General features: G+C 43.8%; 1 protein-coding gene across 1 annotated transcript; it reads right to left on the reverse strand.

The window, feature by feature from the left end:
* On the reverse strand, positions 1 to 2,480 carry LOC118375776 (trypsin-1). Its single transcript, XM_052489983.1, has 7 exons — positions 2,416 to 2,480; positions 1,627 to 1,754; positions 1,299 to 1,449; positions 913 to 1,163; positions 593 to 729; positions 368 to 469; positions 1 to 181 (listed from the first exon to the last, which is right to left on the reverse strand). Exons 1-7 carry the CDS (start codon positions 2,439 to 2,441, stop codon positions 134 to 136), a joined length of 843 nt encoding a protein of 280 aa, XP_052345943.1. The 5' UTR covers positions 2,442 to 2,480; the 3' UTR covers positions 1 to 133.
* Between the last annotated feature and the right edge of the window lie 14,437 nt (positions 2,481 to 16,917).

Raw genomic sequence — 16,917 nt, forward strand, 5'->3', positions numbered from 1 at the left:
TTTAGTGTTAAATGCTTTATTTATCATAAACATAGATAATGTCTAATCTCCCGTACAAAAGGTGGATGTTGATCTGGAACGGGATGTTGTAGAGTTGTGCGAATGTACTGGACGACCAAAGCTAGGATCAGACTTAGTAGGTGGCCATGGTGCTGGTCAGCCAGTCATTGAAGATGCACACCTGGAGGAAGAGAAGAAGAAGGGAGACATTAGTGGACACGCTCAATGGGAGGCAACATGAGAACCATCAATCAATGTTTTATAGACTCAATGTCTTGTTCCTTCAGGAAACCAAAGTATGTCACAGTGATGTATGAATGTTGATGTTTTCCTCAAACACAACATGAAAACAATTTTTCTGTCTTACCTTGGCGTAGACACCGGGGTTACCGGGCTCGGCACAGCCATAACCCCAGGACACAACACCCTGGAGCTCACCATTGCACACCACAGGGCCACCAGAGTCACCCTGAGAGAGAGAGATAGTGATATTAATTGGTTATTTCATTGTCAATATATTTTTAATCAACTGAATAAGTCCATTAAAGTCATCCTTGTGATACCCCTGGATTGAGGTCAGTGTGGTAAGTACCTGGCAAGAGTCCTTGCCTCCCTCCAGGTATCCAGCGCAGAACATGGCGTTGGTGATCATGCCAGGGTAGGAGTTGTTACAGTCGCTGTAGGACAGGATAGGGATGTTCAGGCACTGCAGCTTGTCGCCATCTGCGGCTGTAAGGAGGGAATAGAGAGAGAAGGATGGAGGGAGGAAGGTAGAAGGAGGAGAGTTATAGTTAGACATAATGACAGTGTTTTTAATAGTAGGTTTACATTTGCTATGCCTGTAAACACACTCAGTCACCATGAAGATGACCAACTGGCTCATGTAACCTTTGACCCAGGTTCTGCACTCACTGGAGCTCATGGTGTTGCCCCATCCAGAGACGGTACACATGGTGCCAGCGGGGGCACAGCTGCTGGGCAGAGCAACAGGCTGCACGTAGGTGTTGAGGGTGGCGGGCTTGCTCAGCTTGATCAGCATGATGTCATTGTCGATGTTGTAGGAGCTGTAGTTGGGGTGACGGATCACGCGGGATGAAGAGATGAACTGCTCGCTACCCTCAGTCACCTTGATGTTGTGCTCGCCCAGACGCACCGCCACACGGCTGAAAGAGAGAGAATTCATGTGAATGTGGAGTTCACTTGTGTCCTTAAGTTTCGCAAAAGTTAAGCTTATCAAATTGTTGCTAGTTGTTATTGACTCAATATGTTGCTAGTAGTTCCCTTGGGAGTGTACTTACGACTTGTAGCAGTGAGCAGCAGACACAACCCAATTCTCATTGACCAAGGAGCCACCACAGAAGTGGTACCCAGAGTTCAGAGACACCTGGTGGGGCTGGGAGTAGGCCTTACACTCATACCCTCCAACGATCTTGTCGTCCTCCGTGGCGACTGTAAACAGAGAGCAGGCACATTCTTAGCTTTATTACCTCAGCTTTTGAGATGGAAAAGCATAGCACTATGATAAAACGACAACATATTTCTTAATTATGTCAAAAAAAAACACATTTGTGATGTTAGTGTCATTACACAGTCCTGTTCTTTTTCTATGGTCATTATTATACTCACAAGCGGCTCCAATGAGCAGAACGAAGACCAGAGAAATCATGGTTGCTGTATGATCCTGTCGATGAAAGGGGTTCATCTGCACCTCTGGTATATATGCAGAATCGGGTGTGCCGCCCCGTTTAATGGAACTGTTTGATTGGTCAACAGAAATCCAATCAGAAGCAAAAGGTGCACTGCCAAGGTCAGCATTACGACAAAGCATTTTCCATCATGGTGTGGTATGAATTTGACCCTGAAGGCAGCAGAAAGCTAAATATATGTTTTCATTAGTCTCAGTACTTTTAAGTGCAGGTTCTTACCATCTGCATTTGATTGAAATTCTTACAGGAGACAGTGATACATGTACAGTGCACTACAACTGCCAGTTTGAGATGGCCAGTATTCTCTGCAGTTCAGACTGTATCTTGACCTCAACATGACTGCAACACAGCTGTGTGGTTCACACGGTGGTATTCTCTTGGAGAAGTCGACAAACACAAATTTGCTGCTCACAAGGCCAAATTTAGCTTTGTAAAACAAGTAAACTGGGTTTATGGGGTTTTGTTGAAAAGTCATTCAAGGCTGTCTTAAAAATAGACTATGTATACCTTATATGGCCATGAGTTCATTACATAAGTTGTATAACCATAAATTCCTACAAAAATCATTATACTGTATGCAGTTATGTGCAGTAAAACAATCAAAGTAAGCACACACTTGGGTAGTGTAATGTATTATATTAGGTATTAACACTATTCAAATAAACAGTTGTACTTCGACAGTAAATTAAAGTCTTAATCCTAATCTTACCCATATCTCTCAACCCTCACCTTCATTTCACGTCCCAGCTCAACCTGAAACCTTGCCACAACCCTACCCCTAGCTTCTGTTCCAAATCCCTAATCAACCCAAACCCTAACCCTCTATCCTAACCATAACACTAGCTCTTGTCCACATCCCTGTTCAACTCAAACCTTAAACCTCAACCCAAACCCTAACCCTCTATCCTAACCCTAACCCTATCTTCATGTCCACATCCCAGTTCAACCCAAACCCTCAACCCTAATCTTAACTTCATGTCCACATCCCAGTTCAACCCTAACCCTATCTTCATGTCCACATCCCAGTTCAACCCAAACCCTAACCCTAACCCTCAACCCTAATCCTAACTTCATGTCCACATCCCAGTTCAACCCAAACCCTAACTTCATGTCCACATCCCAGTTCAACCCAAACCCTATCTTCATGTCCACATCCCAGTTCAACCCAAACCCTCAACCCTAATCCTAACTTCATGTCCAAATCCCAGTTCAACCCAAACCCTAACCCTATCTTCATGTCCACATCCCAGTTCAACCCAAACCCTAACCCTCAACCCTAATCCTAACTTCATATCCACATCCCAGTTCAACCCAAACCCTAACCCTCAACCCTAACCCTATCTTCATGTCCACATCCCTGTTCAACCCAAACCCTCAACCCTAACCCTATCTTCATGTCCACATCCCTGCTCAACCCAGACCTTAAACCACAACCCTAACCCTAGCTTCATGTCCACGTGTTATTTCTTACATTGGTACCCCAGGTCATCTTAGGTTTCATTACATACAGCCGAGAAGAACTACTGAACATAAGAGCAGCGTCAACTCACCATCAGTACGACCAAGAATATGACTTTCGCGAAGCGGACCCTGTGTTCTGCCTTTCACCCAGGACAACAGAATGGATCCCAGCCGGCGACCCCAAAAAACGACTTCGAAAAAGGGGAAAACGAAGCGGTCTTCTGGTCAGACTCCGGAGACGGGCACATTGTGCACCACTCCCTAGAATTCTCCTCGCCAATGTCCAGTCTCTTGACAACAAGGTTGATGAAATCCGAGCAAGGGTAGCATTCCAGAGGGACATCAGAGACTGTAACGTTCTTTGCTTCACGGAAACATGGCTCACTGGAGAGACGCTATCGGAGACGGTGCAGCCAGCTGGTTTCTCCACGCATCGCGCTGACAGAAACATACATCTTTCTGGTAAGAAGAGGGGCGGGAGCGTATGCTTTATGGTTAACGTGACGTGGTGTGGCCAAAACAACATACAGGAACTGAAGTCCTTCTGTTCACCTGATTTAGAATTCCTCACAATCAAATGTAGACCGCATTATCTACCAAGGGAATTCTCTTCGATTATAATCACAGCCGTATATATTCCCCCCCCAAACTGGAATCCATATATCCGGAGGCTGCATTCATTTTAGCTGGGGATTTTAACAAGGCTAATCTGAAAACAAGACTCCCTAAATTTTATCAGCATATCGATTGCGCAACCAGGGCGGGAAAAACCTTGGATCATTGCTATTCCAACTTCCGCGACGCATATAAGGCCCTGCCCCGACCTCCTTTCGGAAAAGCTGACCACGACTCCATTTTGTTGATCCCTGCCTACAGACAGAAACTAGAACAAGAAGCTCCAGCGCTGAGGTCTGTTCAACTCTGGTCGGACCAATCTGATTCCACACTCCAAGACTGCTTCCATCACGTGGACTGGGATATGTTCCGTATTGCGTCAGACGACAACATTGACGAATACGCTGATTCGGTGTGCGAGTTCATTAGAACGTGCGTTGAAGATGTCGTTCCCATAGGAACGATAAAACATTCCCAAACCAGAAACCGTGGATTGATGGCAGCATTCGCGTGAAACTGAAAGAGCGAACCACTGCTTTTAATCAGGGCAAGGTGACTGGAAACATGACCGAATACAAACAGTGTAACTATTCCCTCCGCAAGGCAATCAAACAAGCTAAGCATCAGTATAGAGACAAAGTAGAATCTCAAATCAACGGCTCAGACACAAGAGGTATGTGGCAGGGTCTACAGTCAATCACGGATTACAAAAAGAGAACCAGCACCGTCACGGACCAGGATGTCTTGCTCCCAGGCAGACTAAATAACTTTTTTGCCCGCTTTGAGGACAATACAGTGCCACTGACACGGCCCGCAACTAAAACATGCGGACTCTCCTTCACTGCAGCCGACGTGAGGAAAACATTTAAACGTGTCAACCCTCGCAAGGCTGCAGGCCCAGACGGCATCCCCAGCCGCGCCCTCAGAGCATGCGCAGACCAGCTGGCTGGTGTGTTTACGGACATATTCAATCAATCCCTATCCCAGTCTGTTGTTCCCACATGCTTCAAGAGGGCCACCATTGTTCCTGTTCCCAAGAAAGCTAAGGTAACTGAGCTAAACGACTACCGCCCCGTAGCACTCACTTCCGTCATCATGAAATGCTTTGAGAGACTCGTCGAGGACCATATCACCTCCACCCTACCTGACACCCTAGACCCACTCCAATTTGCTTACCGCCCAAATAGATCCACAGACAATGCAATCTCAACCACACTGCACACTGCCCTAACCCATCTGGACAAGAGGAATATCTATGTGAGAATGCTGTTCATCGACTACAGCTCGGAATTTAACACCATAGTGCCCTCCAAGCTCGTCATCAAGCTCGAGACCCTGGGTCTCGACCCCGCCCTGTGCAACTGGGTACTGGACTTCCTGACGGGCCGCCCCCAGGTGATGAGGGTAGGCAACAACATCTCCACCCCGCTGATCCTCAACACTGGGGCCCCACAAGGGTGCGTTCTCAGCCCTCTCCTGTACTCCCTGTTCACCCATGACTGCGTGGCCACGCACGCCTCCAACTCAATCATCAAGTTTGCGGACGACACAACAGTGGTAGGCTTGATTACCAACAATGACGAGATGGCCTACAGGGAGGAGGTGAGGGCCCTCGGAGTGTGGTGTCAGGAAAATAACCTCACACTCAACATCAACAAAACTAAGGAGATGATTGTGGACTTCAGGAAACAGCAGAGGGAACACCTCCCTATCCACATCGATGGAACAGTAGTGGAGAGGGTAGTAAGTTTTAACTTCCTCGGCGTACACATCACAGACAAACTGAATTGGTCCACCCACACAGACAGCATTGTGAAGAAGGCGCAGCAGCGCCTCTTCAACCTCAGGAGGCTGAAGAAATTTGGCTTATCACCAAAAGCACTCACAAACTTCTACAGGTGCACAATCGAGAGCATCCTGTCGGGCTGTATCACCGCCTGGTACGGCAACTGCTCCGCCCACAACCGTAAGGCTCTCCAGAGGGTAGTGAGGTCTGCACAACGCATCACCGGGGGCAAACTACCTGCCCTCCAGGACACCTACACCACCCGATGTCACAGGAAGGCCATAAAGATCATCAAGGACAGCAACCACCCGAGCCACTGCCTGTTCACCCCGCTATCATCCAGAAGGCGAGGTCAGTACAGGTGCATCAAAGCTGGGACCGAGAGACTGAAAAACAGCTTCTATCTCAAGGCCATCAGACTGTTAAACAGCCACCACTAACATTGAGTGGCTGCTGCCAACACACTGACTCAACTACAGCCACTTTAATAATGGGAATTGATGGGAAATTATGTAAAATATATCACTAGCCACTTTAAACAATGCTACCTAATATAATGTTCCCTACATTATTCATCTCATATGTATACGTATATACTGTACTCTATATCATCTACTGCATCCTTATGTAATACATGTATCACTAGCCACTTTAACTATGCCACTTTGTTTACATACTCATCTCATATGTATATACTGCACTTAATACCATCTACTGTATCTTGCCTATGCCGCTCTGTACCATCACTCATTCATATATCTTTATGTACATATTCTTTATCCCCTTACACTTGTGTCTATAAGGTAGTAGTTTTGGAATTGTTAGCTAGATTACTTGTTGGTTATTACTGCATTGTCAGAACTAGAAGCACAAGCATTTCGCTACACTCGCACTAACATCTGCTAACCATGTGTATGTGACAAATAAAATTTGATTTGATTTGACATCCCAGTTCAATTCTAACCTCAAACTTAACCCTTGCTTCATGTCCACATCCCAGTTCAATCTAACCTCAAACTTAACCCTAGCTTCATGTCCACATCCCAGTTCAATCCTAACCTCAAACTTAACCGTAGCTTCATGTCCACATCCCAGCTCAACCCTAACCTCAACCCTAACCATAATATGTTTATCAACCTCAATTCTAAATACCAGTATACCTCCATGGACCAGGATATCCTGCGCCGGCTCTACGTACTGTGAGTCTGCACAGCCCTGTGCGACCTGTGCCAGCATAACCAACCAGTCAGGACGGGTTGTGTCAGCTCTACACTCCAGACCTCCAGTACGCCTCCCCAGCCCAGTATGCCCTGTTCCTCCTCCCCACACAAGCTTGCCAGTTTGGTGTAGCGCCATTTCTGTCCCTATTTTCTGGAAGATTGCTTCAGGCGTTGGGTATTTCTGTATACCAGGGAGCTAGTTTCTTATGACAAATGTTTTAATTTTTTAGTGGTGCGAGGTTAAATTTAGTTCCTCAGTTAGCTGGTTAAGCCTTTTTGGGGTTGGTCTGTGGACTTTTCCATGTGAATATTAAAGTCATTAATATAAGTCATTCCTACAGCATTTGCTTCCAGAAGCAATGAGACAATTGTCCGGCTGTGGGGACTGTGAGGGGATTAACACAACTATCTGTACTTATTGGTGGCACAGAGGGCGTTACATCCTCTTCTACACTTAAACTGTCCTTGCCTAACGATTGCGTCTGAAGCTGGGCTTGCAGCACAGCTATCCTCGCCAGAAGGTGATCATTCTCCTGTATATTATGAGTACAGCGACTGCAATTAGAATGTTAATGTTACTACTTCGCTTTGGCTGGTGGACGTCATGTAGAACCATGTCCAGATAAAGTGTCCGGGGTGAAAAAGTTGAATGAAATACGTTGAGCGGGAAAAAAATCTAAAACGGTAATTAAAAATTAAATACCGTAAAGTTGGCAGGTAGCGAAGAAACGTCACAGCAGCACGTAATAGTGATGGGTTGTTTGCGAATGAGACGGCTCTTGTAGGTGAACGTTGGGAGCCGGCTCACATATTAGAAGAGCCGAATCTATAGCTGAGGAGAGAGAGGAAGGACAGCTGTGAAAACAACAGCTGGAAAATGAGTCGGAACCACAGTAGCATTTGGATGCATTTTAATAATGCAGACGATGTTGGAGCACAGTGTAGATTTTGCCAAAACAAAATCTCATATAAAGCTTGTTCTACGAACAACCTACACCGGCATATGCAAACTGTGCACCCAACTGTGAAGTTAGCTGTAGTGGAGCTTTCGAGAAACTGGTGGGCCTGCTAGTGATAGTGGTGGAGCCAGCAACTCCACACGTGGAGATGTATCCACTCAGTCAAGTAGGCCTACTCCGCGACCCACAGCAACGCAGTCTTCTATGGGCCCATTTATTCCAAAGTCTATGTCTGTAGCAAAACAAGGACAAATTGATATTGCATTGGCTAAAATGATTTCCAGCCATTTTCGATTGTGGAGGACAGTTTTAGAAATTATAGCAATAGTCTAAATCTAATGTACACAATTCCAATCAGGAAAACCCTTTCAAAATCACTTATTCCACAACTGTATGAGAGCACGCAGGCTTCAGTGCGGGAAAGGGTCCAAAAAGCTACTGCAGTTTGCCTTACCACTGACTGCTGGACATTAAGGGTAACCACTTCTTACATGTCGGCTACATGTCACTTCATTGAAGATTTTTCAACGTCAAGCTGTTGTCATGACGTTGGCCTGGGTGATAGGTTTATGACAGTCATAAATACATCTTCCCCCCTTTTTCCTCTCTCTACCCTACTGAGGTTACATTTGCAAACTAACATAGAGATTCTGGGAACATCAGAAGGTGGGGGGAAATGAACTATATTCTGGTAATGCGACCAATTGAACATATGCGGTGGTACTTAATGAATATGATGTCAGTTCGGTTGTCATCTGAGACATTCTCCTCAATGATAAGATGACAAACACTACAGTGGAAAGTCAGAGTTATCAGATTCACATGGAATTGTTGTTCAATTTAAATGTTTGAATATGAAATTATTTGTGATGGGATGAAATGTGATTTTAACTTCTAAAATGTGAGATTTGGGTTTTCATAAGATAGGGCTCTGCTCAATCAGTGGCCTGCCCCTGTGAAGGGACATGGGCTATAACACATTTCAAACACGCCCTCCTCTCCCTTCCTATCTACGCCCTTGACGACAATATAACTATCTGTTGTGAGGACGACAGTCCTTTGTCAGAATGGTTCAGATAATAACTACAGAACGAAGCCAACATCAGCATGAGCTTTGTATGAACTTTGAATTCTTATTCACTACAGAAGTGATACCTCCTAGCCATTGAGTTAGCAACAGAAGATGCAAATGAGGGTTAGGAAGGAACAGACAGAGTATTCCGTCTATCACCCAACGACGTTACTACAACGTATCCAATTGACAACCAGAGACATTCTTCAAAGGACTCGGTTGGGCAACACGGCCTTCCATCTACCACCAACCTACCGAAGCGCAGCCCAGAGTAAATATTTATTGCATTTTCATTTTCCAAATGGGCGGTAGTTTAGAATGTATAAGATACTGTATTTGTGATAGCACAGCTTCAGCCTTTGTTCCTCAGTCTTCCCGCTCCTTCAATCAAACCCAGCCCCTTTTCTTTTGTGTAACAAGCTGTCATATCTGTTCTGCCCGCCAGGGACGTTTTCCTTTATGACGTCATTTGTAATCAAGTTATGATTTAATTATGTGTGATTAGTTAGGTATTTAGTATATAAATGATTAACCCCAATTTTGTATTGCTGATTTAACTTGTTAGCCAAGGTTCGTGCAGATAACCAAGAATTTACAACTTTCCGATGAGACTGAATTAAGATGACGATTAATATTGACTGCTATTGATGTAAAATATTACTAAGAGTTTATTCAGAAGATAACAGCTCTATAAATATTATTTTGTGGTGCCCAACTCTCTAGTTAATTACATTTACATGCTCAATCAGATAATATTAATTAGGGAGAAATTATTTTATAGAATAGCATGTCATATCACTTAATCCGGCATAGCCAAAGACACAACACTGTCTTCTGGACTGCTTTGAGTTCAGCGACAGACGCACCTCAGAGAACTTGGCAGAGGAACTGTTGAGAGTGGCCAGAGAATGGCAAATAGATGGAAAAGTGGTCTATTGTGTTAGCGACAATGGAGCTAACATATCCAAAGCCATGAACATTTTAGAATGGACCCATCATACATGTCTTGCCCACAAAATCAACCTGATTGTAAGAGATGCTCTGAAGGTGATGAAGCCCACTGTGGACAAAATGAAAGCAATTGTGGAATACTTCCACAGGAGCACAGTAGGTGCTAAAAAACTAAAGTCTACACAATGACAGATGGGGATGCTTGAGCTGAGGCCTAAACAAGACTGCACTACAAGGTGGAATTCAACATTTTATATGTTGAAGAGGTTTCTTGAGACATCATCTCTACCCTGGCCAATGTCAATGCACCTGTTGATGCTCTGATCCAAGAGGAATGGGAGGTGGTGGAGGAGGTGTGCAGAGTCCTGGACCCTTTGAGCAGGTCACTGTGGAGCCAGTGGAGAGAGGTACGGTAAGCAGTTACTACTACATCATTATTTAATCCAGTATTATATATGTATATGAGCCGTAGATGAGAATGTAGTATCAGTAGATAAAACATGAACCTGAAGTAATAAGTTACTGTTCACTCTTTTCAGCTACAGTGGGGAGAACAAGTATTTGATACACTGACGATTTTGCAGCCTTTCCTACTTACAAAGCATGTAGAGGTCTGTAATTTTTATCATAGGTACACTTCAACTGTGAGAGACGGAATCTAAAACAAAAATCCAGAAAATCACATTGTATGATTTTTAAGTAATTCATTTGCATTTTATTGGATGACATAATTATTTGATCACCTACCAACCAGTAAGAATTCCGGCTCTCACAGACCTGTTAGTTTTTCTTTAAGAAACCTCTTGATACTACCCATCCCGGGTCCGGAAGCGTAATCATCAACTGACACTAATTAGCATAACGCAAAGGACATAAATATTACTAGAAAATATTAATATTCATGAAATCACAAGTGAAATATATTGAAGAACAGCATAGCCTTTTGTTAATAATCACCCTGTCATCTCAGATTTTGAAAATATGCTTTACAGCCAAAACAGGACAAGCATTTGTGTAAGTTTATCGATAGCATAGGAAAGCATTATGACTAGCTAGCAGCAGGCAACCTGGTCACGAAAATCAGAAAAGCAATAAAATTAAATCGTTTACCTTTGATGAGCTTCGGATGTTTTCACTCACGAGACTTCCAGTTAGATAGCAAATGTTCCTTTTTTCCAAAAATATTATTTTTGTAGGCGAAATAGCTCAGTTTGCTCTTCACGTTTGGCTGAGAAATTGACCAGAAATTGTGGTCACTACAATGCTGAAAAATATTCCAAATTAGCTCCATAATATCGACAGAAACATGGCAAACGTTGTTTATAATCAATCCTCAAGGTGTTTTTCAAATATCTATTCGATAATATATCAACCGGGACTGGTGGCTTCTTAGTAGGATAGAGAGAAACAATGGCCGCATTTGTCCTTTATGCACAAAACACTCTGAGAGACTTCAGCTGACAATTTTTCAAAATAATAGTCTGAAACTATGTATTGTGACACTAGACACATTAGGGAAGCCATAGAAAAAGGAATATGGTTGATATCTCATTCACTGCTCAATAGGGATGCATAGGAACGCAGAGCTTTCTAATAAGAGTCCCTTCCTGATCGATTTTTTCTCAGGCTTTCGCCTGCAATATCAGTTCTGTTATACTCACAGACAATATTTTTACAGTTTTGGAAACTTTAGAGTGTTTTCTATCCTAAGCTGTCAATTATATGCATATTCTAGCATCTTGTCCTGACAAAATATCTGTTTACTTTGGGGATGTTATTTTTCCAAAAATAGTGCCCCCTAGATTCAAGAGAGCCCTCCTGTTCTCCACTCGTTACCTGTATAAAAGACACCTGTCCACACACTCAATCAAACCGACTCCAACCTCTCCACAGTGGCCAAGACCAGAGAGCTGTGTAAGGACATCAGGGATAAAATTGGAGACCTGCACAAGGCTGGGATGGGCTACAGGACAATAGGCAAGCAGCTTGGTGAGAAGGCAACAACTGTTGGTGCAATTATTAGAAAATGGAAGAAGTTCAAGATGCCGGTCAATCACCCTCGGCCTGGGGCTCCATGCAAGATCTCACATCGTGGGGCATCAATGATCATGAGGAAGGTGAAGGGATCAGCCCAGAACTACACGGCAGGACCTGGTCAATGACCTGAAAAGAGCTGGGACCACAGTCTCAAAGAAAACCATTAGTAACACACTACGCTGTCATGGATTAAAATCCAGCAAGGTCCCCCTGCTTAAGCCAGCGCATGTCCAGGCCCGTCTGAAGTTTCCCAATGACCATCTGGGTGATCCAGAAGAGGAACGGGAGAAGGTCATGTGGTCTGATGAGACAGAAATAGAGCTTTTTGGTCTAAACTCCACTCACCCTGTTTGTAGGAAGAAGAAGGATGAGTACAACCCCAAGAACACCATCCCAACCGTGAAGCATGGAGGTGGAAACATCATTCTTTGGGGATGCTTTTCTGCAAAGGGGACAGGACGACTGCACCGTATTGAGGGGAGGATGGATGGGGCCATGTATCGCGAGATCTTGGCCAACAACCTCCTTCCCTCAGTAAGAGCATTGAAGATGGGTCGTGGCTGGGTCTTCCAGCATAACAACGACCCAAAACACACAGCCAGGGCAACTAAGGAATGGCTTCATAAGAATCCTCTCAAGGTCCTGGAGTGGCCGAGCCAGTCTCCAGACCTGAACCCAATAGAAAATCTTTGGAGGGAGCTGAAAGTCCGTATTGCCCAGCGATGTGAATCGGCATTGTGCGTACCCCTGAGAGTGTGCTGACCATTGGGCTAGAGGGGGTACGCAGCTGGAGGTTGAAGGAGTACGTTATTGTCATTTCCGGTAACAACTTGTAGACTTGTTTACGTGCTTGTGATGGGCATTCCGTCTGTTTTCAATGAGCCAGATCAGCTCACCAAAAAGAGCCAGCACTTTTGCCTCCCAAACGGCTCTTTAAAAAATATATGTGTTCTACTTTTTCAAGTCAAACAGTTTGCTATAGTATGATTATGATTGGGGTTAAAACAATTCTAATTACATTTTTAAATTAAATCATACTCTACCTTAACCACAATGTATTTAAAAATGCATTGGTTTGTATTGAAAAAGAATGCTATTAAACATTTGCATTTAAAGTATAGCTTTTTCATGTATATAAACAAAGTGCACATACATCTAACCATTCAAAATTAGTACAATCTGAACAGCATAATAGAATATTGCACCATATCAAAGAAAAATAAATAACAATATGCAAAACTGCAGCATCCCTCAAATGGAAATAAATGTTTAAAAAAACATTTTCAAACAGTCCATTTATATTTTCCAACAGGGCTATACATTCGGGTTAGGTTTTTTTCTTGCCTGAGTAGCCTCGTTTCACTGCCAAAAATAGAATTAAACCATCTAGTGTTCAGCGAAATAACAACACAATGTCAAACACAGGTAGCCTAGTCAAATGATTAACATCCAATCATATTAACTGTTACTCTCTCACGGCAATTCCACTAACGGTTCGTAGTTAGCCAAATGTAGCTGTTGTTCATTCCATTTGCTCAAAAATTGATAAATGGCTAAGAAAATAAGGCCCTTGTCCATAGAGAAACATGTGTTTATTTATTTCACCTTTATTTAACCAGGTAGGCAAGTTGAGAACAAGTTCTCATGTACAATAGTGACCTGGCCAAGATAAAGCAAAGCAGTTTGGCACATACAACAACACAAAGTTACACATGGAGTAAAACAAACATACAGTCAATAATACAATAGAAAAATAAGTCTATATACAATGTGAGCAAATGAGGTGAGATAAGGGAGGTAAAGGCAAAAAAAGGCCATGGTGGCAAAGTAAATGCAATATAGCAAGTAAAAACACTGGAATGGTAGATTTGCAGTGGAAGAATGTGCAAAGTAGAAATAGAAATAATGGGGTGCAAAGGAGCAAAATAAACAAATAAATACATTAGGGAAAGAGAGGTATCTGTTTGGGTTAAATTATAGATGGGCTATGTACAGGTGCAGTAATCTGTGAGCTGCTCTGACAGCTGGTGCTTAAAGCTAGTGAGGGAGATAAGTGTTTCCAGTTTCAGAGATTTTTGTAGTTCATTCCAGTCATTGGCAGCAGAGAACTGGAAGGAGAGGCGGCCAAAGGAGGAATTGGTTTTGGGGGTGAGCAGAAAGATATACCTGCTGGAGCATGTGCTACAGGTGGGTGCTGCTATGGTGACCAGTGAGCTGAGATAAGGGGGGACTTTACCTAGCAGGGTCTTGTAGATGACCTGGAGCCAGTGGGTTGGGCGACGAGTATGAAGTGAGGGCCAGCCAACGAGTGTACAGGTCGCAGTGATGGGTAGTATATGGGGCTTGGTGACAAAACGGATGGCACTGTGATAGACTGCATCCAATTTATTGAGTAGGGTATTGGAGGCTATTTTATAGATGACATCACCAAAGTCGAGGTTCAGTAGGATGGTCAGTTTTACAAGGGTATGTTTGGCAGCATGAGTGAAGGATGCTTTGTTGCGAAATAGGAAGCCAATTCTAGATTTATCTTTGGATTGGAGATGTTTGATGTGAGTCTATAAGGAGAGTTTACAGTCTAACCAAACACCTAGGTATTTGTCGTTGTCCACATATTCTAAGTCAGAACTGTCCAGAGTAGTGATGCTGGATGGGCGGGCGGGCAGGTGCAGGCAGTGAGCATGCATTTAGTTTTACTTGTATTTAAGAGCAGTTGGAGGCCACGGAAGGAGAGCTGTATGGCATTGAAGCTCGTCTGGAGGGTTGTTAACACAGTGTCCAAAGAAGGGCCAGAAGTATACAGAATGGTGTTGTCTGCGTAGAGGTGGATCAGAAACTCACCAGCAGCAAGACCAGCATACCAGCTCTACCAGCAGTACTACACCTGCACCTGTCGACGACAAGTTCTTCTGCTTCCATGAGCACATCCAATGCTAGCATCAGTAATTCTACATTTGTTGTTAGCCCAGCTAGCATGGATACTGACAGTTGTGAATCTGATGCAGCAGAAGAGCTACTGCCCCCTTACCCGAGAAAACACCGAACAACAGACAGGGACGTTGGACCATGAAAGAAGCGCAAATATGATGAGAACTACATTTATTTGGGGTTCACTTACAGTATATTGGGAGTAGTGCCTTTCCTCAGCCACAATGTGTTATATGTGCAAAAGTACTATCTCACAACTCAATGAAACCTTCAGAAACAAAACATGGCAATTTGAAAAATGAGCCATGGGAGTTTTTTGATTGAGAATTAAGATGACTTTCGAATAGTAAGACATGTATAAAAGCAACAGATACCATTTAATAAGAAGGGGGTGGAAACTCACTTACTGATATCTGAACAAGAGAGCTTCATCGAAATTGCAGCAAGCAGCTCCTCGTTAAGGCGCACACCTGTCACCAGTGTTAGGCGGATAATGACACTCACCTGGACTCCATCACCTCCTTGATTCCCTGCCCTATATATGTCACTCCCCTTGATTTCTTACCCAGTCGTCATTGTTTCTGTTCTACGTCGGTGCGCTGTTGTGGTTCTTGTTTTGTTCTTTTATTTATTACATGTATTCACTCCCTGAACTTGCTTCCCGACTTTCATCGTTACAAACGTCAAAGAAACATTTGTGTCAGTCCTGTTCTTTTTTCTATGATCATTATGATACTCACAAGCGGCTCCAATGAGCAGAACAAAGACCAGAGAAATCTTGGTTGCTTTATAATCCTCTCCAGCCTACAGAGGGTGGGTTGAGTGAAAACAGCTACCCCTCTGACGTCTACATTGAAGTCACCATCTAGTTTCCAGCTGAAGTGGTGGGTGTCCAGAAGCCTTTACACACACCTGCCTTAGTATTCCCAGAGCCCCCAACACATGATGACTCTTCCATGCTCTTGAGAACAAACTCCAACATGTTCTCTGTGCTAGGGAAGCTGTGTGAGAAGCTGGACCGTGCGACACAAGTGGGTGTACCCAATCAGAACTCCAACCGCCTAATGGCCTACCACCAGAGGGAAAGAGAGAACACTGAGGGAGGAGGGACCCATAGGGTTCCTTAAACACACCTCTGGGAGGCCCTTGACTTTTCCCCCCTGGCTGAAGCCGAGATTGAAGTCTGTAAGGAGTTCACCAAGGCAACAAGACTCACACTGTCCTGGTACTGTCCTGTCCTGAATGTATTGAGTAAATGGAAGGCAATCACGTTTGCAGGCACTGATAAGGGTGGAGAGATGTGGTTTAGTCAGGAATGGGGGGGCCGAGGTCCGGTCACAATAATGGACAGTTTATGGCCCGCATCATGTAACCTCCTGCCTAGCAATAAAGATGTCATGTTTAGATGGAAGGAGGACACAACACCCAAATCGTGTATATATACTACCACTGGTGGAAACATGTATTTGCCTGTGCAGCTGTATGACCCAAATGGTGAATAAACCTGGATTGAGCTTTACTAATCGTCCTTGAATTTTACAAGGTTAATTTAGAGCCTAACACTTCCCAGAGAAGCAGGTGCATCACCCAAAAAATAAAAGATGAAGGCATGCAGCCTGTAAGTCTGTAACCTCGGCTGAAAATGGGGGAACTGTACTCTGTTCAATCCTGACCTGTTCGACTTCGGTGACTCTGCTGTGCTATCTGACTGTAGAGAGCTCCTGAGAAGACTACTGAGTGAGTGAGAGGGCCAAAGCATTTTAACTGAATGAGTGGGATGTAGGGTGTGCTAAAAGAGTGGAGCATCAGATGAGGATGATCGCCCATTCAGAGAGAGGTCTCGCAGAATTGCTCCTGCAGATGTAGAGGATGTCCGAAAACACCTGGAAGATCTGCTGGAGGCTGGAATCATCTTGATGTAATGTATCACTCGCCACTTTAAACAATGCCACTTCTATATGTTTACATACCCTACATTACTCATCTCATATGTATATACTGTACTCTATACCATCTACTGCATCTTGCCTATGCCGTTCTATACCATCACTCATTCATATATTTTTTTATGTACATATTCTTATTCATTCCTTTACACTTGTGTGTATAAGGTAGTTGTTGTGAAATTGTTGGATATTACTGCATTGTTGGAACTAGAAGCACAAGCATTTCGCTACACTCG

The sequence above is a fragment of the Oncorhynchus keta genome, chromosome 31 (assembly GCF_023373465.1).
Source record: "Oncorhynchus keta strain PuntledgeMale-10-30-2019 chromosome 31, Oket_V2, whole genome shotgun sequence".
NCBI classification, from domain to species: Eukaryota; Metazoa; Chordata; class Actinopteri; order Salmoniformes; family Salmonidae; genus Oncorhynchus; species Oncorhynchus keta.